This window comes from Necator americanus, chromosome II, assembly GCF_031761385.1.
Source record: "Necator americanus strain Aroian chromosome II, whole genome shotgun sequence".
NCBI lineage: Eukaryota > Metazoa > Nematoda > Chromadorea > Rhabditida > Ancylostomatidae > Necator > Necator americanus.
The window spans coordinates 1,124,863-1,142,580 of record NC_087372.1 but is presented as its reverse complement, the minus strand read 5'-3'; the positions used below and the strand labels follow the sequence as shown (position 1 = coordinate 1,142,580).

The following is a 17,718-nucleotide window of genomic DNA, read 5'->3' as shown; positions in this document are numbered from 1 at the left end:
ACGGTTGGGGAAGGGACCCACTTTCTCTTTTGAGGGTTGGCGAAATTACCCCCTTCACTTTTGGGTGGTTGGCGAAAGGACTCCCTTCACTTGGGCTGCACCCCATGAGCTGAACCCCCTTCACCTGAGGAGGGTCCGGCTTCTCCCTATCGCACCTATGGCAATGACTGCTCCTAGGAAGGGTCCCCTCCTTCATCCTAACTGCTACGCTCTACCGCAGCACTTCCACCGCAGCCGCTTACACAACTATATCGTGCTTCAAGTCGTTTTGACCTTCTGATAATGCGGACCTGCCATCACCTAACAGATGATGTCATCAATTTATGGACGTCGGAGTTTCTATTGCGCAGACAGCCACTATATGTACCAAACTTTCGATGTGGTCGTGGCCACGCATTGCGTAGAAAAATCATCTAGAGTACAGATAGAGTTATTTCGGACGATTCGCTCCCGGTGCAACACATATACCGTCATCCTTATCTATCTTCTTGGGTAGTATTTGTCTAAAATACTTGAATGTATTCTTTTCAGAAGTTCTCGTGGGAACACTCGTAACAATTGCCATGCTATATCCAGCGACTCGATAACGCTTCGTCGTTCGTGTTGACCTTTAATGACGCAATTCAATCTCTGCTTTTTTCAAGCACATTATATCAACCATTCCACTAAGATACAACGTAGACTACCTGTTCTGGGAGAAAATGTACTTGGGATGGGGCACTAAGTGGCCCCTCACTTTTCGATTCTGTAACTTACCTTTTGCCTTAGTAACTTTGGTTTACATGTGTCATGGATTCTTTAAGATTAATGCTTAGGCATTAAGGCCCCGACTGGTTCAATTGTTTACTTCGAGAAATAAGGGCGCCACCGAGCGCCCTCTCCCCTCCCCCACCTATATTTTACCTCTGTCCTGCAGATAGGAAATATGCCAAATGTAGTCTTTAAGAAAACCAACCTTGTGTTGCAAATTCTTTCTCGTACTTCTTCAAAAATTCTAAATGCATGTAGTCCTCACTTGTGAGCGCCTCGTCTCCAACCTCAAATATGCAGTTCAAAAAGATAAAAATAAGATGGACGCAGTTCACCCGAGAATTCGCAACATGCGTGCTGCTATCCGTCGCCAGCTGTGTCTCTGAGCGAATTTGCGGAAGGCATTGGCGCGCATGAGAAGCTGCCCCAACACCACAAAACATTAAGCATCCCTAAACAAATGACTCGGTCAAACCCAAGCCTTTTCCTCAGCGATGCTTAACCAGGACGAAAGCCACTCTGCTCGTTGCACTTCGTTCATTCGCGATGTCCAGAATAATCTGCTCCAAAACCTTGCACATAACACACAGCAAATGGATTCCTCGATAGTTGCAAGGGTCCATGACAGATAGTTTCTTGTGGAGGGAAGTTATGATAGCGTACCTCTACGAGTGAGGTATTTTTTCGTCGATCCACATTGAACGGATGATCTTTGTCATCTCACGAATCCCATGCGGAGGAAGATATTTCAGCATTTCTACGCGAATTCCGTCGTCTCCACCAGATTTTCCACTTTTCATCTTTTCGATGCAGACCAAAAACTTCGACTCGCTTGGTAGTTCCTCGTTACCCGTATATGTCGGTCTATCAATGTGCTCGAGTTCAGAATTTGACGATTTTGTCGGTTCAGTAAGGTCTTGAAGTGATCCCTCTAAATTGGTATGGGCTCTCCGCGGGTTCTTTTCCTCGCATGCCTTTTCAAACTCCTTCGCTCTTGACGTCCATTCGTTTCCGCTTGGGTCTTTTTGCAGTTGGCGACGCAACTTCCTTCTCAGACGCTTTTCCTGGCTGAAATCGCCAGTGCTGCGGGCGGTGGATGCAGAATTATACGTGGATTTTGTTTCCACAGATGCAAAGGCAAACTTCTTCCGGGGCGTCGGAACCAAGGGCGTATCTATTGCAACGTACTGGATACATTTTGTGAAGGAATCCGATCGCAAAACGTCTTCTAGTTCCGTACTCAAACATGAATTGGCACACGTTGGAGGGACATCGTTCTGTATTTTTCGTCTTTCAGACCTGTCATGACGATTTTCGGTTGAAGAGGAACCCTTGGTTTCTCTTGCGGAACCTGAACGTATCCTGAAGTTGAGACAAACTGGACAGTGGTCAGAGTCGAACGGGGCATTTCAAACATGCCTAGATTATCAGATATTTGACTGGGGAACCGTTCCTTGTCAGAACGTAGTAGAGCTGAAGTTTAAGAGTTCTCACCTTCCACTTGCGCTTCTCTTCAAGTATCAAAAAGCTTTATTCTTGCTAGGTAAGCTGGTGGCATCGATGATTCCTCTTAAACGTGCAAGTGATTATGAAGCCCTTCTCTTCGCATGAGTCGATCAGACGGTTGCCGTTACCCGACGTCTACTCCGCTGGATAATACCATTTTCCTAGTACATCGGATTGTTGTTAAGGTATCATCTTCGCAATCGCGTCGATTTGACAGTGACCACATGCTAACTGGGTATTTTAGACATCAACACCTTGAGTTTATGATAGAAGCCGCCCTTATTGGTGTCTTCAGCTGTTTCCGTAGGTATATGGGCAATCGCGACCCATAGTTTACGTCCTTTGCGATCCCACAGTCGTACAAAGTGTATCTAGACGAGCCAAATTCCTCGACCAGGTTGTTCTAATCTTTCCTAACAGGTATCGCGCTCCCACTTATTTTCTTTTCATCAGCGTCTCCGCAGTAGACAGTGAAGTCTCCGATACTGACGACTCTTGATTTCCTCAAAAAAAAAAAAACTTTTTTTTTCGAGATAGTATCGTACTACTACTTATCAGTAGTTAGTCAAAAACTGTGATTACTGTGATTCAATTAGTCAGCTAATTTTGCTTTAATAATTAATAATTTAATCTTTACTAATGCTTGGAGCTCGTAGTGGTGCAGTGGAGCTAGCGGTTGGAATCGAGGTGGGCCCTCGCTTGCTGCAGTCATACTCCAAAGATGAGCAGGGGTCCCACCCTGCAGCCGCTAGCTTCACCTAGCCACTTCGAGCGCAGATAGAGACATATGCAATTGAACCTGACTTCAGATCGTTTTCACCTGTTATTTTTGTTTCCAATTTATTTTTAGCGAAGTGAAGCAACTGGAATGTGACAGATGTGCTCGGGTTTTTGGAGACTTTCTTTTCTCTTCTCCCCCGATTAAAATAAAGAAGCGCCGGTAAAAAACAGAAGCAAGAAAAATGGGTTTGGATGTATGCCTGCGACGTGTTCGAGGCGATCCGTTCAAATTATTGTGTTGCAATATGGCCGCATACGTATAAGACGGTTTTCACTATCACTGGATACCATTGTAGCCGACAAGTCGAAGAATCGTTCTACCGGAAGCGTTACACAGACGCGAGACCGTGGAATACAAGAGGTAGACCACAAGTTTTTTGAACGGATGTGCTCGCTCTTCTTAACGTATTCCTTCCACCTTTTGCACTGTCCTAGTCTAACTTTCTTCGATGTCGTCCGGACAAATGTAGCCATCTAGAAAGGTCACCGCTGTACTCACCACAGTTCGCAATGTTGCTACCTCTTTCGCTGCTGCGTACAATGCGTACACTTGGTTTGACACATCTGCATGATCCTCTCTGGTTATACCTTTTCCTGAGAAAGGTACGCTGAATAATTATAATCACTAGTAATAATTTCCCATTTTCTACCGATGGCTGTCTTCATTAATCGGCTTAGTGATGGTAGTATATTTATAGGCGGATAGATTTGACGATTCCACATTTGTCGATCGAGGTAGATCTGAATGAAAGCGCTGTAATATTGTCTTTTATTGTAATTGTGATTACCTGCCCTTCCGTAATGTAACCAGTCAGGTCAGGGACACAGTGGGTGATGTCTGAAAAGAACCAATATTGTGTGTAAGGTGAAACAATCGAATGAACAAGGAAACAGTCTTCCTAGCACACCTATTTCGCTGGAGAATCATATTTTGTACGAGGATACAATACTTATAAAGCTGAAAATATTTCCTCACAGTCACCAACAAATTTAAAGCAACGAAACATTTGTATGAAGCTGTGTGATGAGGGGAAGAAAAGGAGATACTTTTGACCAGTAAGTCCACTGTTTTGAAGGAAACATGAAGATCTCCATTTTATCATGCCAAAACTGTTCCAAATAGAGCCACATAGCGACATTGAATCTAAGCTGCAGTTTAATGTGCTGAACGGTGGAATTGTAGTTGTGAAGAAATATAACTTTCTCCTTACCGTCATTAGGCATTGTAAGAATTGGTATTTGGGTGATGCTACCACGCCTCCCTTTCATTTGACCGGCTCTCTCGAATATTGTAGACAGGTCGGTGTACATATATGCAGGAAATCCACGTCGTCCTGGGACTTCTTCTCGCGCTGCTGAGACCTAGACGTAAAACGATGATCTAAGCTTCAGAATTATTGCAAACGACCCAGTACACCTCTCTCAACGCTTCAGCATATGCCGTCATGTCCGTCATGACAACCACTACATGGCGATTGCATTGATAGGCAAGGAACTCGGCGGTGGTCAGCGCTATCCTCGGTGTTAGGACGCGTTCGATCGTTGGATCAGCAGCAGTGTTAAGAAAAATGCACACATTCTCCAGATTCCCTTTAAAAAGTGTATAATTTCAGTTACACTACACTGTTCTCCCAAGGATGAGCACTCCTGGGTTTACGAAATCACCAGATTAAAATTACATCTCAAATGAGCATCGAGACATTCATGCAAATCTATCCCAAGTATGGTGGATTCAGCAGATACAAAAGAACCTGCAGTAGAATCCATTGCGTTTTGTTAATTGGACTTCAAACTTTCAATACCATCTTAACCTCAATTTTAGACAGGAATGCCCAGCGTTGTATGTGTCTTACATATGCGTAATGTCTGTACAACACCTTGAGGCTTAGTTTTACCTCTTTCTTCGAAGTCCTGCGTGAAAAGTCTAGCTGTCTCCATATTAACCCCCATTGCCGCAAAAACAATCGCGAAGTCTTGCGAGGCATCCGTACCAAGCAGTCCTGGAGAATATTAATACCGATCACATAATGCATGAGGAGTAGAAATCGGAAATAATTAAAGACGTCTCTTACAAACTTTCATCACATACCAGCCTGTCGAACAATTTGGGCTGCAATTTCGTTATGGGGTAGTCCTGCTCCAGAAAATATCGCAATCTTCTGAAAAGTAAACCGTAAAATGTTTCCAGATTTGGAAGAAAATAAGTAAAAGGCATGGGGAGTTTTTTGTCCAACTCTTCGAACTTGAGGCTGCCCGCGCGGCTGTGAACTGCGGGCAACCTTAGTAGAAACGCTGGACCTGTAACAAACCTAACGGAAAAGTAGGTAGGACTACAGACTAAAAACAAACATGGAAAAACCTAAGCTGCTTGGTTGGGACAGGTGAATGAATAAGCGTAGTCGTAGGTGGGGCAACACTTTAGCCTTAAAGAGCACGTAAAATTCTGCGGAAACGGTGTGCTTTCGAACACTACAGCCATTAATAGATTGGAAATAAAAGTCCTGGAGATAATGGATGCAATTTTTTTTAACCCGAATGTTTCCTCATTACAACGTTCTCTACCCTTTCGGAGGATAATTTAGAAGAAAAACACTTGTTCATATTTTTGATACTTCCAGTAAAATCATATTTTACTTTGTGAACCAAATGTTGCTCACACGGTCCATTATGGTTAAAAATGTATCAGCTATGTTCTCGTCAAATGTATCAAGGGAAAGACTTAGTCGGTTCATCTTCAATACAAAAGAAAGTATGTAACCTGTCCTCGAGCAATAGTGGACATCACATCAATTGATGATATTCCTGTCTCAATCATTCTTCTCGGATACACTCTCATATATGGATTCACTGCCACTCCGTTCACATCCAAGAAATCCTCGGCGCAGATGTGTGGTCCCTAAAGTGCTGTAGCGAGATATTTACACGAGATCTACTACTATGCAAAAATAGCGCTTTCAGCTGCCCAACAATTTGAACAAAAACATGCGAAACAACCTTGTCTATGGGCTTTCCTGTTCCGTTAAATGTTCTTCCGAGCATCTCCTCACTAACCGGTGCCCTTAACACATCTCCGGTGAATTCGCATACTGTGTTTTTAACATCGACACCAACAGTACCTCCAAAGACCTAAAATCATTGATCATCATCATTGCACATCATTGAAACAGAACGGATGTAGAAACAAACAATAGTTGACAAAATTTTGATAGTGCAGATCAACGGATGAAGCTGCAGAAAATGGATGTCTAGAAATGGGGCAGTAGTGTGGCAGCTAGATTGGAAAAGGAACAATTGATCCACAATGGAACGCAGGTGTTCAGAAAATAGATCAAGAACAACTAATCGACTGGCTCTGTTTGTGTGTTATGGCTGCAGTCTCACTTCTTGTGGATACCTTTCTCCTGGTTTGACATGAATCAAGCACTCCGCTCTTGAAATCATAAACAAAGCTTATGGTAAATTGCAAGGATCTCTTTTCTCATGTTATGAGAACCTCTTATGTTGTCTGGACGTTTTGATACATGAGACCTCGCTTCTTTTTTTCGCTGTACGAGATTCTTTGTCTCAAAGTACCTGAACAACGGCCTTGTTACCCATCGTCTCCAGCACCTGCCCCATACGTTTTGAACCGTCTTTCAGAGTGATGCGGACCACCTCTCCGTACGCTGGATATTTCACATCTTTCAGGATTAGAAGGGGACCATTGACGGCATGGACTGTTTGATATACTGAAAAAATATCACACATCGCTACCTTATTTTTTACGTAACTTCGTTAGAAAAATCTCAAGAATCCGTGCCGTTATCGCTGTTGAAGTGGGATGAACCGTTTCTCTGGAAAGTTGGTGAGGATTTTATCATATCCACAGTGATTCAGCGCTTACAAGCGGCGCTAGTCGTTCTTTAGCGGAAAGTCAAATGTGGATTTTATTGGGTCATTGCATAAGGCGTGGAGAAAAAGGGAGAGAAAGCCAGAATGCGCCAGTTGCTACAGAGACACCGCAGTCGCCACGGTAAGCGCAGCTTCTGTGAAGCACGACCATGTTGTCAAGTACGTGAGCGGTGCGACTTAAAAGAAAGCAGAAAACTCCACACGAATTGAAAATCCTAGGTATTGTGGTTCTCCGCACAGTCAGGAAAGTGTGGGTGCCTGATTATTCTATAGTAGGGTCAAAACATGAGGTAGCGTGCAGTTGCGAAAGCGGCCGCGCTCGAAGCAGCGCGGTGGGAATAACGGTCGGTTGAAATCGAGTCGAGACCATCGCGAATTACAGCGAGAAATGGTGTCGTCAAGCGTGCTTGCGTAACTGGTTGCGTATCGTGCTTCATGTCGTTTCGATCCTACTATATTATTTGTTTTCAAAGACAGCCAACTATTTCACCAACCATCCTTACACAGCTGACGAAAAGAGGGAAAGAGTTGTCGTAATTTAATATTAATTTTGTTTTCTGTTAGCAATTTGGGGGTTTTACGCTAGTCCATAGAGGTGCAAAACATTTGGCACTAATAATCGGCCCCGACTGCGTTCAGCCGGTTGAGTACGATGCGCTTCCGATTGGCCCAGAGCAGAGAAGTGAATGTCAAGCTTTACCAGAAGCGCGCTCAACCGATTTTTCAAATTCATCCTCGATTAGACTTATTCCTGTTTTTTTTTATTACTTTTTATTTTATTTTTATTCTTAGCCGTTGGTAAAATCAAATGTCAAGAAGAATAAATGTATTTCCTTCCTACCTCCGCTCTCAATTACTCCACAGGAATAGTCGAATACATGGCACGCCTTTCCTACAGCTTGCTTCCGCATTTCAGTTAACTTTTTGAATTTTTTCCTAGTTTCTTTGATTTTGCAAAAACAAATCAATGGAACTTGTTCTACACTTTTTTTGACATACGTCTTGTTCCTGTTTGTCGTTTAGTTTATTATATGAGTCCCCAATGGATGAGTGTAGTCAATGAGTGCAAGAACACTCCACCCATCCATTAGGCATTGATGTTACGGAAGAACTTTGCTTGCTCTATTCTTCTCAACGAATCAAATGTACTCGCATCCTTACCTAGTTTTGGATGAGTATCATAGTGATGAAGCGGTGGTATCTGAAGGGTGTTCATACGACTGTCCAATGAGCTAGAAACTATCGTGAAATGATCTTAAAAGACTTCCAACGCATCTTCATGTACGTGGAATCACGTTAGGACAAATCGCCATCCGTTATCATGCGCTGCTGCGATCGATTTTACGTACTTCTGATCTTCCCTTTACAAACCTCTGCACAAATTAGTGTTCTATACGCGTTTGCAGACGGCAGTGCACAACAACGTATCTGCTTCTATGACTAGAACACCACATGTGGATGAACCTTAGTCTTACAGCGCAACTTCGATTTTAGTTTTAGTGACCCGAAGAACTCAGAATGTTTGGTGATGTCTCTACCTGAAGAAGTAGAACTGGCGGACGATCTTCAGTGATTTTCTGTAATTTATCAAACGTCATACTTTTTCTTCTATACTCTTTTTCCTTTTCTGTTCTTCTTAGCACGCCACTGAACGTAGTAAAAAAAACAGATACTTTATATCACAGACAAACGACCATAGAGTACAACAAGAACAAAACTCATCAACAAGGAAAAAACAAAACACTCAGTGAACAGGAACCTGTTTGTGAGCTAAGTACAGAAACATAATGCTTGATAATGCTGAGATCAGAAAGATCACATCGAACCACCGGTGATAGAAATTGAATTGCAGGTCGCCTAACACCTCCGTGATAATTTTCCTTAACAAAGAAAAACATGTACGCAACATAACTACCATGGAACAATAACACCCTGATATTAGGGAACTTAAAAGTGCATAACCATTTCCCAGAACAGGTGAAGAAAAAATGCTCACAAAAATATAATTAAGCTAAAGATTTGCCAACGATTTGGTCCTAACTCTCTTTCTATTTTCTTTTGAATGCCTTTGCCACCTATTAATCCTATTTCCTTTTTTTTATTGTCACTCACTTTAATTAATATATCCCTACTTTCTTGTTCCCCTGAAGAATCCTGCTTCCGTCACTTATCCCTAAGAAACTGAACAAAAAGTACCTGTACTGATGTGGAACATTCATCCGCATAAGTAGTACACTGGAGACAAAATACATGCCCTAAAATAACGAATTCACCTGAAAATTCGAAAGAGAAGAAAAGTCAGAATAAACCAGTAGTTGACCATGATTTGTGCTAGCAACAGAACAATAATATTGGATGATTTGGAACTGGAGATAGCCAAGAAGAACTTCGTCAAAGTTATTAGCAATCCTCTTATTGAAGTGACGGCAATGACACCGACAAGGAAGAAAGAAATATGCTGGGACCAGAACCGCACCTGTAACAGATCCCTAGAAATGTTACAAGTTTTACGGAGAACAGGAAAGAAACTCACATCGAGATCAATTCCCATCCAATTCACACCAATTTCAATACCCTTAGTTACAGGATCTACCTTGCCAACTCGGTCAAAGACAATATTAACAGTGCAGATGAATATCTTCCAAATACAGTACACTGAGAAAAAATGTCCGAGCACATTGAAGTACTTTCCCATCCAGGTTTTGCTATACTCTATACGTTCCTTAAAGGATTGTAAGATCCAAAGGAAGAAAGAAAAAACTACTAGTTTGATTGTTAAGTCGTAAATGGATAGCGGAATTCTCTTAAAGAGCACACAACGTAGGCGAACTACAGAGAGGTCATAAACCACGTTATAAAAAATCACGTTTTTCTCGACTTGACCTAGCTACTTACGTAAATAAGAGTTAAGATGTTAACACTCATATTACAAAAAAAGCTAAATTATTTTTTAAAAGAATTCAAAAAAAATCTGCAGACGTGATGCCGCTAGGCTGATGAAGTCAGGTAGTCTCGACAATTACCTTCATATTGCGCAGCTCCACTACTTCGAGGAAGAGGTAACGGCTCAGCTCGTTCAGTGGAACGATCTCTGCATTTAGTTGTCTGGAAAATAGTCCACTAACCGAAAAATTCTTGAGGAAAACAACTCAACAGTACATAATTGATGTGAGGCTTCATTATGTAGTATGCAGACCAACCTTATCTGATCACTTAGGGTCCCTCCGCTCGTTGCACTGGCAACAGTGCCCCAAATTCTGTGCAAAAGACCAGTGTTTTCGTCCTTACCTGCAACGAAAAACATCCCGTTATAACATTACGAACTAGTTTTGATTATCATATCGGTTCACTTCTAATTTAAGAGATTGAATCGATAAGAACTGGTTACGGAACCGTGGTAATTAATACTTTACAGATGATTTTTGATGAGCTCTGACAGCAAAAGTTGGTGTGATTTTACAAATCAATTATACTAGAGAGAAAGTGTAAAGAAAGTGGATAAACCCAGAAGTAGTGGAAAAAATCGGGCTAACCGGGCAGAAGGCAAAACGAAGACGTAATGCCCTGCGCTCATACGTTGTCTACACAAATGCTTTCACGTACACGGTATCATACACTTGTACTAGATTCATAGTAACCTCGTGAAAATGCGCTTAACGCCAATTCTCTTTCATATTGTGCCACACGACGTTTCTTTATTGCAATCATTTCCATAGTCTGCATTAACTTCCGTTCCATTTGAGTGATTGCATGTTGGTCCACCTGCAAAGACTAACTTGCGTACCAATTTGGGGCGAACATGTTCAACCAAGCTAAAGCGACGCGCACAGGGAACTAGGATTTCGAAGAGCATATCAAAACAGTGAAACTCCGGCATCGACTGGAGCGTCTACCAGAATGAACCTCCGCAACTGTACGCCGCCCACCCGGTTGGACATCTTCGATACTGGCTCCAGATACGTCTTAATTCCACGAAGTGTGCTTACTTTTCTCATAAAAACTGTCATGTACACATATGGTGCGTTCACCGCACCAAATCCAGATAATACTGCCATTACGGTTACTCCGATAACTCCAATACGCGAAATCGCTTGCTCAATAGTGAAAATACCTTTAAAATAAAATTAGATGATTCTTGACTAGAAAAAAAAACCCAGGCAACTGACCATGTTTTGCACTGAGAATAGGGAAGGGATCTCCGAGTTTCCAAAAGAAATATATGAACACAAACCATAGAAAAGTCGTCAGAGGTGTGAGGAATCGTGGTTTGACTGATAAAGCACAAATCATGAACTGGTAATTTCCACTGAAGCTGGCTAATTCATTTAGGCTACAAAATAAATACACATAGCTAGGTACGAGACAGAAATTCGTAAAAATGTGAACAAAGTAGGGACGTCTAGAGATTTCCGTTACAAAAAATGATGAACTACTCTAAAAAAAATGATGTGATAGAAAATATGATCAGCAAGAAATCACTTTTTTGGAGGGATATATTAATGAAAAACCAAGAAAAAATTGGAACTCAATAGAACTCAGTTCTAATGTTCATAAAAAAATTCTCTTTCTCAACTCACTAAAAGATATACTCTTTAGAAGAGTATACGCGACATAAAGTGGCAGCGCTACAATGAGAGCTATTAGCATAGCCGTTAAGCACAATCTCCATGTTACAAAACGTGATCTGGAAAGAAATCCTCTTTCATTTGTGAGCATTCACTGGTGATAAAAATGAGAACCTACCCAGAATCCATAACGTCCATAATTTCGAAAATGATAAGCTCAAACATAGTACAGGATAAGGCAAATGTTATAGAGAACACCAACTGAACTACTCTAAAACGCACATATGTCATACTCGAGAAAATCGCCAAAATCGTGTGTAAACGTCATAATAACTTCGTAGCAGAAAATAATACGTATAATATAATTTAGACGGAAATGACTTTTCTATTTCTAACCTCTGTATGCCGGACAACAGCATTCATGTGAGACTCAACTCAAAAATGTACCAAAAAATGAAAAGTATCATAAAATGTCTGTTTTGTTTCAAAATAGGTAATCACTTATTACAAATTAGCTACAAGCATCTAATATTGATGCCAATTTTAAAGAAAACAAGTAGAAGATACCTGTTATGGACTTCATAATTCTTGAAGAGCTGTTTCATAAAGAACAACCACCCGCATACAAAAAACAACACCTAAAGTAATTAAAATGGAACAGCAGTACAGAATTATGATTCATAGAAAATACAATCTCGTTCACGATGAAGAAGTCATCGCAAGAAATGACGCCAAAATGAACTCTACAAACATTTCACAGCTACTGTACAGCGACATTAACAATTCTGAAAAAAAAAAACTTCAAATGCTGCCTCTGAAAAAGCAAAACTCAAATTTTACTAACCTACGCAATTACGAAATTGTTTCGAAAGCAATTAAAAGGGTCAGTCAACTAAGACGAAAACGGCATATGAAAAGAAACTGGAAACACTTAGGAACACCGAGGTTTTTCTTAGTATCAAAGAGGATTTCGCCTAATGACTCAACTTTTCAACGATTCCCTGCGAGAGAAGGGTGGTTGCTTTTCATAAATTGAAAGGCTATTGAAGAGCTTCCAACAAGGACAACTTTTGATGCATAGGCATTTCAGGGAATTAATATGCCAAGCTAAGTTTTTCAGTCTGTCTGGTGGTATTCAGTAAAGGAGAATATGGTCGTTGAGACAGTTGCAAAACGGCAATCAATCTAATGAGTTGGAACTTTGGTTACCACACAAGTAGTGGTTCTAGTCTTTTTTTTTACCAAGTTCGACTTTGTCCGAACAACATCGAAAAGAACAAAAAACGTACCTGCGAAGTCACCATGACTCCCGCATTCCATGCGGACATATTTACTCCAACTGAAGAAGTAATTAGGGGGAAAATGACATCGCAGATAAACTTAGGGATCTACGAATTTACAAGTATTTTGAACAGTATGGCTGGTACAAAAGCAAACAATTTACATCCAAGATACAATTAAGTATGTTTATATTTACACATCGATCTGTACAGATACATTCCCATCACCAAAATACAAAACCGAATTATGCATAACTGAGCAGAGTTAATCTCAACGTTCGGAAGGCACATCTAAGAATGAGAAAACCAACATATGTACTTATCACAACCACCCCATTAATTTGGCATAAGTGAAAAATCACATAAAAAGTTATCATAAAGTAAGCAATCGCAGTATAACTGTCTACGCAGCACAACATGAAGATGATCAAAATACTAGTGGGTTAGATATATGAGATTTCAGAACTAATATTCAGATGACGGCGTGACCAACTGCAAAACAATAAGCGAACACCGGATGATTTTAAGATGAAAAATAGAATAACATATGCTTCATATAAATCCGGACGAATTATCCTTTTTTGAACTTTCTTCAGATTTCATTAAAGTATATGTTGGAGAATGAAGCATATATCAGAAGCACCAATTGCAGACCTGCTAGGGTTTCTTGAATATGGCTAGGTACCAAGAATTTTACTACCCAATTTCTTGCTAACGTGTTTTCACCATAACCCATCGCCGGAGAATCACAAATTATATATGGGAAAAAAACTGATCTAGATCTTAAAATCAGAATAAATAGCACTTTCAGTTGATTCTATGTATCACGCGCACTTCATCAAATATAAGTCAAAGGCCTGCCACTCACATATTCATACTTATCAAATACGGAATCATGTCTACAAGGAGTTCATTTAACAATTAACACTCAACTTTTTTTGGAAAAACTTCGGTACGTAAGCAAAATAAGGAACTATTTCCCATACGTCTATACTCTGTTGGCACACTATTTCTAAGTGTTCTTACTAAAATAGTGTGCTGGCTAAAGAGTCCGAATCTGCTCCTTTGAGCCACATTACCATTTACTTCAATGCGGTCGCAAGGACATCAATAATGCACACGACTATCATTCCTGGAGCTTAGCCAAATCCTCTCAAAACCCGTTACTGAGATGGAAATTTCATGGATACATCAAAAGGAAGACGTACGCGATTGGACTCTAACAGAACTGCTTTGTAATTCAGATGGAAGAAGTATGCACTTGTCGACGATACTTGATAATATTGAGCCTATTGAAACTTAGTAGTTTCAGAAAGGAAAGAACTTTTTGTGACAGGATAATAAATAATACAAATAAAAATGGGATAAAAATGCATATTCAGCTGGCAATGATCGTTTGAATACAGAGGAATTGTTAATAGGTCGAAAAACTACGGAAAAAAAATGTGTTATAAATTAAGAGATAAGGAACAACCTCATTACGGCTGGTTAGTCATCAGCCAGTGACTTCTTTCTATCATACTCTTCTGCTTTACCATCAAGAAGGACACTAGACGAATGGCCACTACCTATCTGCAGACCGCGCTTTGTCACGGTTGCTCTGATATTATCCAAAGAGACTTCCGCCTGGAAACACATACCAAGAGTAATTAAACGCACAGATATCGGAAATTCCACACCTCTGTCTCCTCTGGCGTCACATATCTTTGGGGACTAGTGCTCCGCGAAGAATCGTTAGACAGAACAGGAGTTTCTTCCTGCGAGACAACCTAGATTAGGGGGCCCAATTTTACAGAGTAAAATTTGGAAATTGTTCTAAACGATATAAGAGTCAGTTTTTGAAAGTTGTGTGGAAATACTCGTGGTTCAAAACACCATGAGTGAATAAAACAAAGTATACGCACTTGCACAAGAATTAACTGATCAGGGCTTTTTTGATAAGGAAAGAAAAATGAAGATGGGAAAGCACCAAAGCAGATGAAGCACAGCTCATAAGAGCACAAGGGAAGAACGAGAGACAACAAAACCATAAACCCACATCCTTAGGCAAGTATCTCCTCATTTCAATCCCTTCACTGGTTTCTTCTAGATCTTCAGCATTGTCTATTGTAACCACCTAAAATAGAGAAATACCCTCTAGCTGGGCTCGAATACTAAACAACGCAATGGGAGTTAAAAATATCGTACATAAATACTGAAATCGTACATCTTGAAAATGGAATGTTCCTGCTGCTACACACAAAACCAGCAATATACTTGCCAATTTTTTCACTTTAATCTTACATCTAACAAGGGCAGTGTTTGTGCTTCACGGAGAGATACCAGAGGTTAAACCAAGTTTGTAATAAGAATATTTTATTGTTGGGTAAGACAACAACTCATTCACTGTAATTAGTACATGTACAGTATTCACCTGATTAATAATATTACTTGTGCGACTGCGATCTCTTGAATGTCCTTTTTTAGCAGCAGGGGCGTCAGAAGACTCTTTAACATTCTGCTCCACATTCCCATACGAATGGTGATTCAGCGGTCCGTTTAATCCTTCAACTAGTGTAACCGTTTCGTAACTGAAACAAAACTTATTATCGCGTAAATCACACACACATAAAACACAAACAAGTGGAAGAAGCTCTCTTTCTAATGAAAAACGAGTTCCAACCCCATATTGCGAGTTTGTCTTCGCGCTCGCAGTTGTATCAAAGCACGGAATGGCGAACGACAAATCGGGCAATTATTGAGCTGAAGACGAAAACTGGATTTTAAATTTGAAAAATGAATATAGAAGCATGAGTGACCTTATATCTCAAAGTATCAGCGCAGTTATTGCAAATACAGAGATGTCGGCATGGTAGGATAACTGTATCTCGAACATCACTCATACAAATTATGCATTCTAATCCGCCATCGTCTGTGTTCCCATCACCGGAGCTTTCCTTATTTTCGATGCCGAACATCTCCTAGAAACACCCGGTCATTTCCGCTTTTGTTTCCTCATAATTCACAACAACACGAATTTGATCAGAATAATCAAAAATTTCATTCCGCAGTAGCTCGAAATATCAATAAGCGTTTTTGCTTTGTTCTCTGAATCAACCAACAAAACTGGTAAAAAGCATGATTGGTTTAAAAAAATATGTGCGGATGAACATATAACGAGAGGTGAAAAACCTCACCTGAAGTAGATAAATAACTCCATCACAAGCTATTTTCTGCCGTAAAGGTTTAAGAATAAGTGCATGGCTACTGTCATTAGCTACCTGTAATATACTGACATCGTACTCTTGGAAGTTTTTCCATACTTCTGCAAATAGCTTTCAGTCAAACATCACATTTCTGTCTGCGAGTGAGCGTTGGAAAGGCAGATTATATAATAGAAGGAAACCGTATGGTATCAAATGGTGAAAGCTGTTTAGGTTTCGAAAAAAAAAGAGAGAGAGTGGTGAGAAAAGACATAACAACTTTTCAATACAACACCAGCTCATGTAGTTTGACCAAAATTAAAATATTCAACTGTGAAATGTAATTAAATGTCGAAAAAAAAAAACAAAAAAAAAACTGCAACTCACATCCACTGTGCACATCGTACTTTGCATCTGTGCTCGTTCTAAGTCATCTGTTTGGATTACAACTACAACAGGAAAGTATAGACCACCGGAGTAGGTAAGCTGCAATATAAATAATTTTGACGTCCCTGGTGGCAAAAGAACACAGGAACTGTAATTTCTAGCGAAGAGAATTTCGTTGGGATGAAAGCGACGAAGAATGAACTCACATCCGCTAAGTCCCACTTTGACGAGTCAAAAATAAAATCATTGAAGGTTTGATCAGAGCCGGTTTCGAAATGAAATCTTTCCGAACACGACACTCGCTTGTTGCGATATGCAAATCTAGAATACTTTGGAACTAATTCTCTAGATGGAATCTTATTGGAAATAGAAATTAGAAATAATAGAAGGTTTCATAAACACAAAAAACACAGAACAGAGAAACAGAAACTTACTGTATTTCGCCATCTTGGTAGAGTTCTCTAGCATTAAAATGAATCTGCACAAAACAAGAACAATCGGCATCTAACGTGAATTCCAATCGATATAAGGTCGAATCGCTCTGAGAGCCATCTTCATTTTTTATTCTAAAAAAGGAAAGATCGCTGTGGAAATAAAAACGTTGCTAGATATGTTATTTCAAATTACGTTTCTCCGAGCAGATGATACAATTCCTCGAGGAAAAAAGAAATTCGAAAGGAAGCCTAGCAGAAACTAATGCAATTTACTCACTTAACAAACTTCACTGATTCTTTCCTTATGTTGATGAGCAAATGAAGGGGGTGTACTTCATCGCTACCAAGCGGGGATGCGTAGGGAAACTAAAACAGCACTCATAGCAAAAAAAAAAAAAAAAAAAACTGCAATCATTTGAAAGAAATCTTTTCAGGTCTATCATCTCTAGCTACAAATGTTTCCAAAGGGAAGATCTTTACAGAAAAAGTTGTACCGGTACTGATCGGCTTCCTAACAGGTCTAAATCGCTGTTTTCACCAAATAAGAAGGCTTCCGGTTTGGCCATATCAAATCGACCGCCGCACATCAAAAAGTGAGATCCGAAGTAGGATCCTAAAATAATGAAATGAGACTGATACCTGGAAAATGTTGTTTTCTTTAAATACTAGCTAGAACAGCAACAAATTCCCCAAAAAGGTTGAAAAAGTTTGCTAGCCTGCAGCGTTGGCAAAAGTCAACTGTTGCTCGGGATCCTCATCATCGTTTGGTCGAAGATTTGTTGGCGGCCTCGTGAACAATCCAGAAAATCGGCTTGCCACCTGGCCCATGTGAGAGCCCTGGAAATGTTGCTTCTGAGAAGGTGCTGTCACAACATCTTAAAACAGTTTTAAAAAAGAATAAGCCCGAACACGAACAAAAACTCCAAGACCACTGTAAAATAAT

The 17,718-nt window shown here is 40.3% G+C and overlaps 2 protein-coding genes across 4 annotated transcripts; both read right to left on the bottom strand.

Annotated features, from left to right (window-relative positions):
• Positions 1-357: 357 nt before the first annotated feature.
• On the bottom strand, positions 358-12,820 carry RB195_016543 (uncharacterized protein; the record flags this gene model as incomplete). 3 transcript variants are annotated; one of them, XM_064183122.1, is made up of 28 exons in its annotated part: positions 358-413; positions 469-503; positions 557-608; positions 956-1,037; positions 3,536-3,630; positions 3,687-3,777; positions 3,825-3,874; positions 4,248-4,398; positions 4,454-4,626; positions 4,932-5,036; positions 5,126-5,195; positions 5,795-5,932; positions 6,031-6,162; positions 6,610-6,764; positions 8,089-8,159; positions 8,757-8,807; positions 9,124-9,182; positions 9,248-9,403; positions 9,461-9,649; positions 9,951-10,032; positions 10,128-10,215; positions 10,566-10,689; positions 10,914-11,038; positions 11,094-11,198; positions 11,505-11,611; positions 11,671-11,763; positions 12,060-12,130; positions 12,782-12,796. In XM_064183122.1, the coding sequence occupies 28 exons, from the start codon at positions 12,794-12,796 to the stop codon at positions 358-360; spliced, it is 2,721 nt and encodes a 906-aa protein (XP_064039003.1). The 3 variants fall into 3 exon arrangements, with proteins under 3 accessions (XP_064039003.1, XP_013292704.2, XP_064039002.1); XM_013437250.2 differs by lacking the exons at positions 358-413; positions 8,757-8,807; positions 9,124-9,182; ... (9 more) ...; positions 12,060-12,130; positions 12,782-12,796 and having other exon boundaries at positions 481-608; positions 8,089-8,143; XM_064183121.1 differs by lacking the exons at positions 358-413; positions 469-503; positions 557-608; ... (10 more) ...; positions 6,610-6,764; positions 8,089-8,159 and having other exon boundaries at positions 8,672-8,807; positions 12,782-12,820.
• Positions 12,821-14,260: 1,440 nt separating this feature from the next.
• On the bottom strand, positions 14,261-17,603 carry RB195_016542 (uncharacterized protein; the record flags this gene model as incomplete). The annotated part of the gene is made up of 13 exons (XM_064183120.1): positions 14,261-14,398; positions 14,452-14,541; positions 14,811-14,888; positions 15,186-15,342; positions 15,435-15,514; positions 15,571-15,732; positions 15,949-16,032; positions 16,342-16,440; positions 16,548-16,662; positions 16,776-16,907; positions 17,053-17,141; positions 17,270-17,388; positions 17,492-17,603. The coding sequence occupies 13 exons, from the start codon at positions 17,601-17,603 to the stop codon at positions 14,261-14,263; spliced, it is 1,455 nt and encodes a 484-aa protein (XP_064039001.1).
• Between the last annotated feature and the right edge of the window lie 115 nt (positions 17,604-17,718).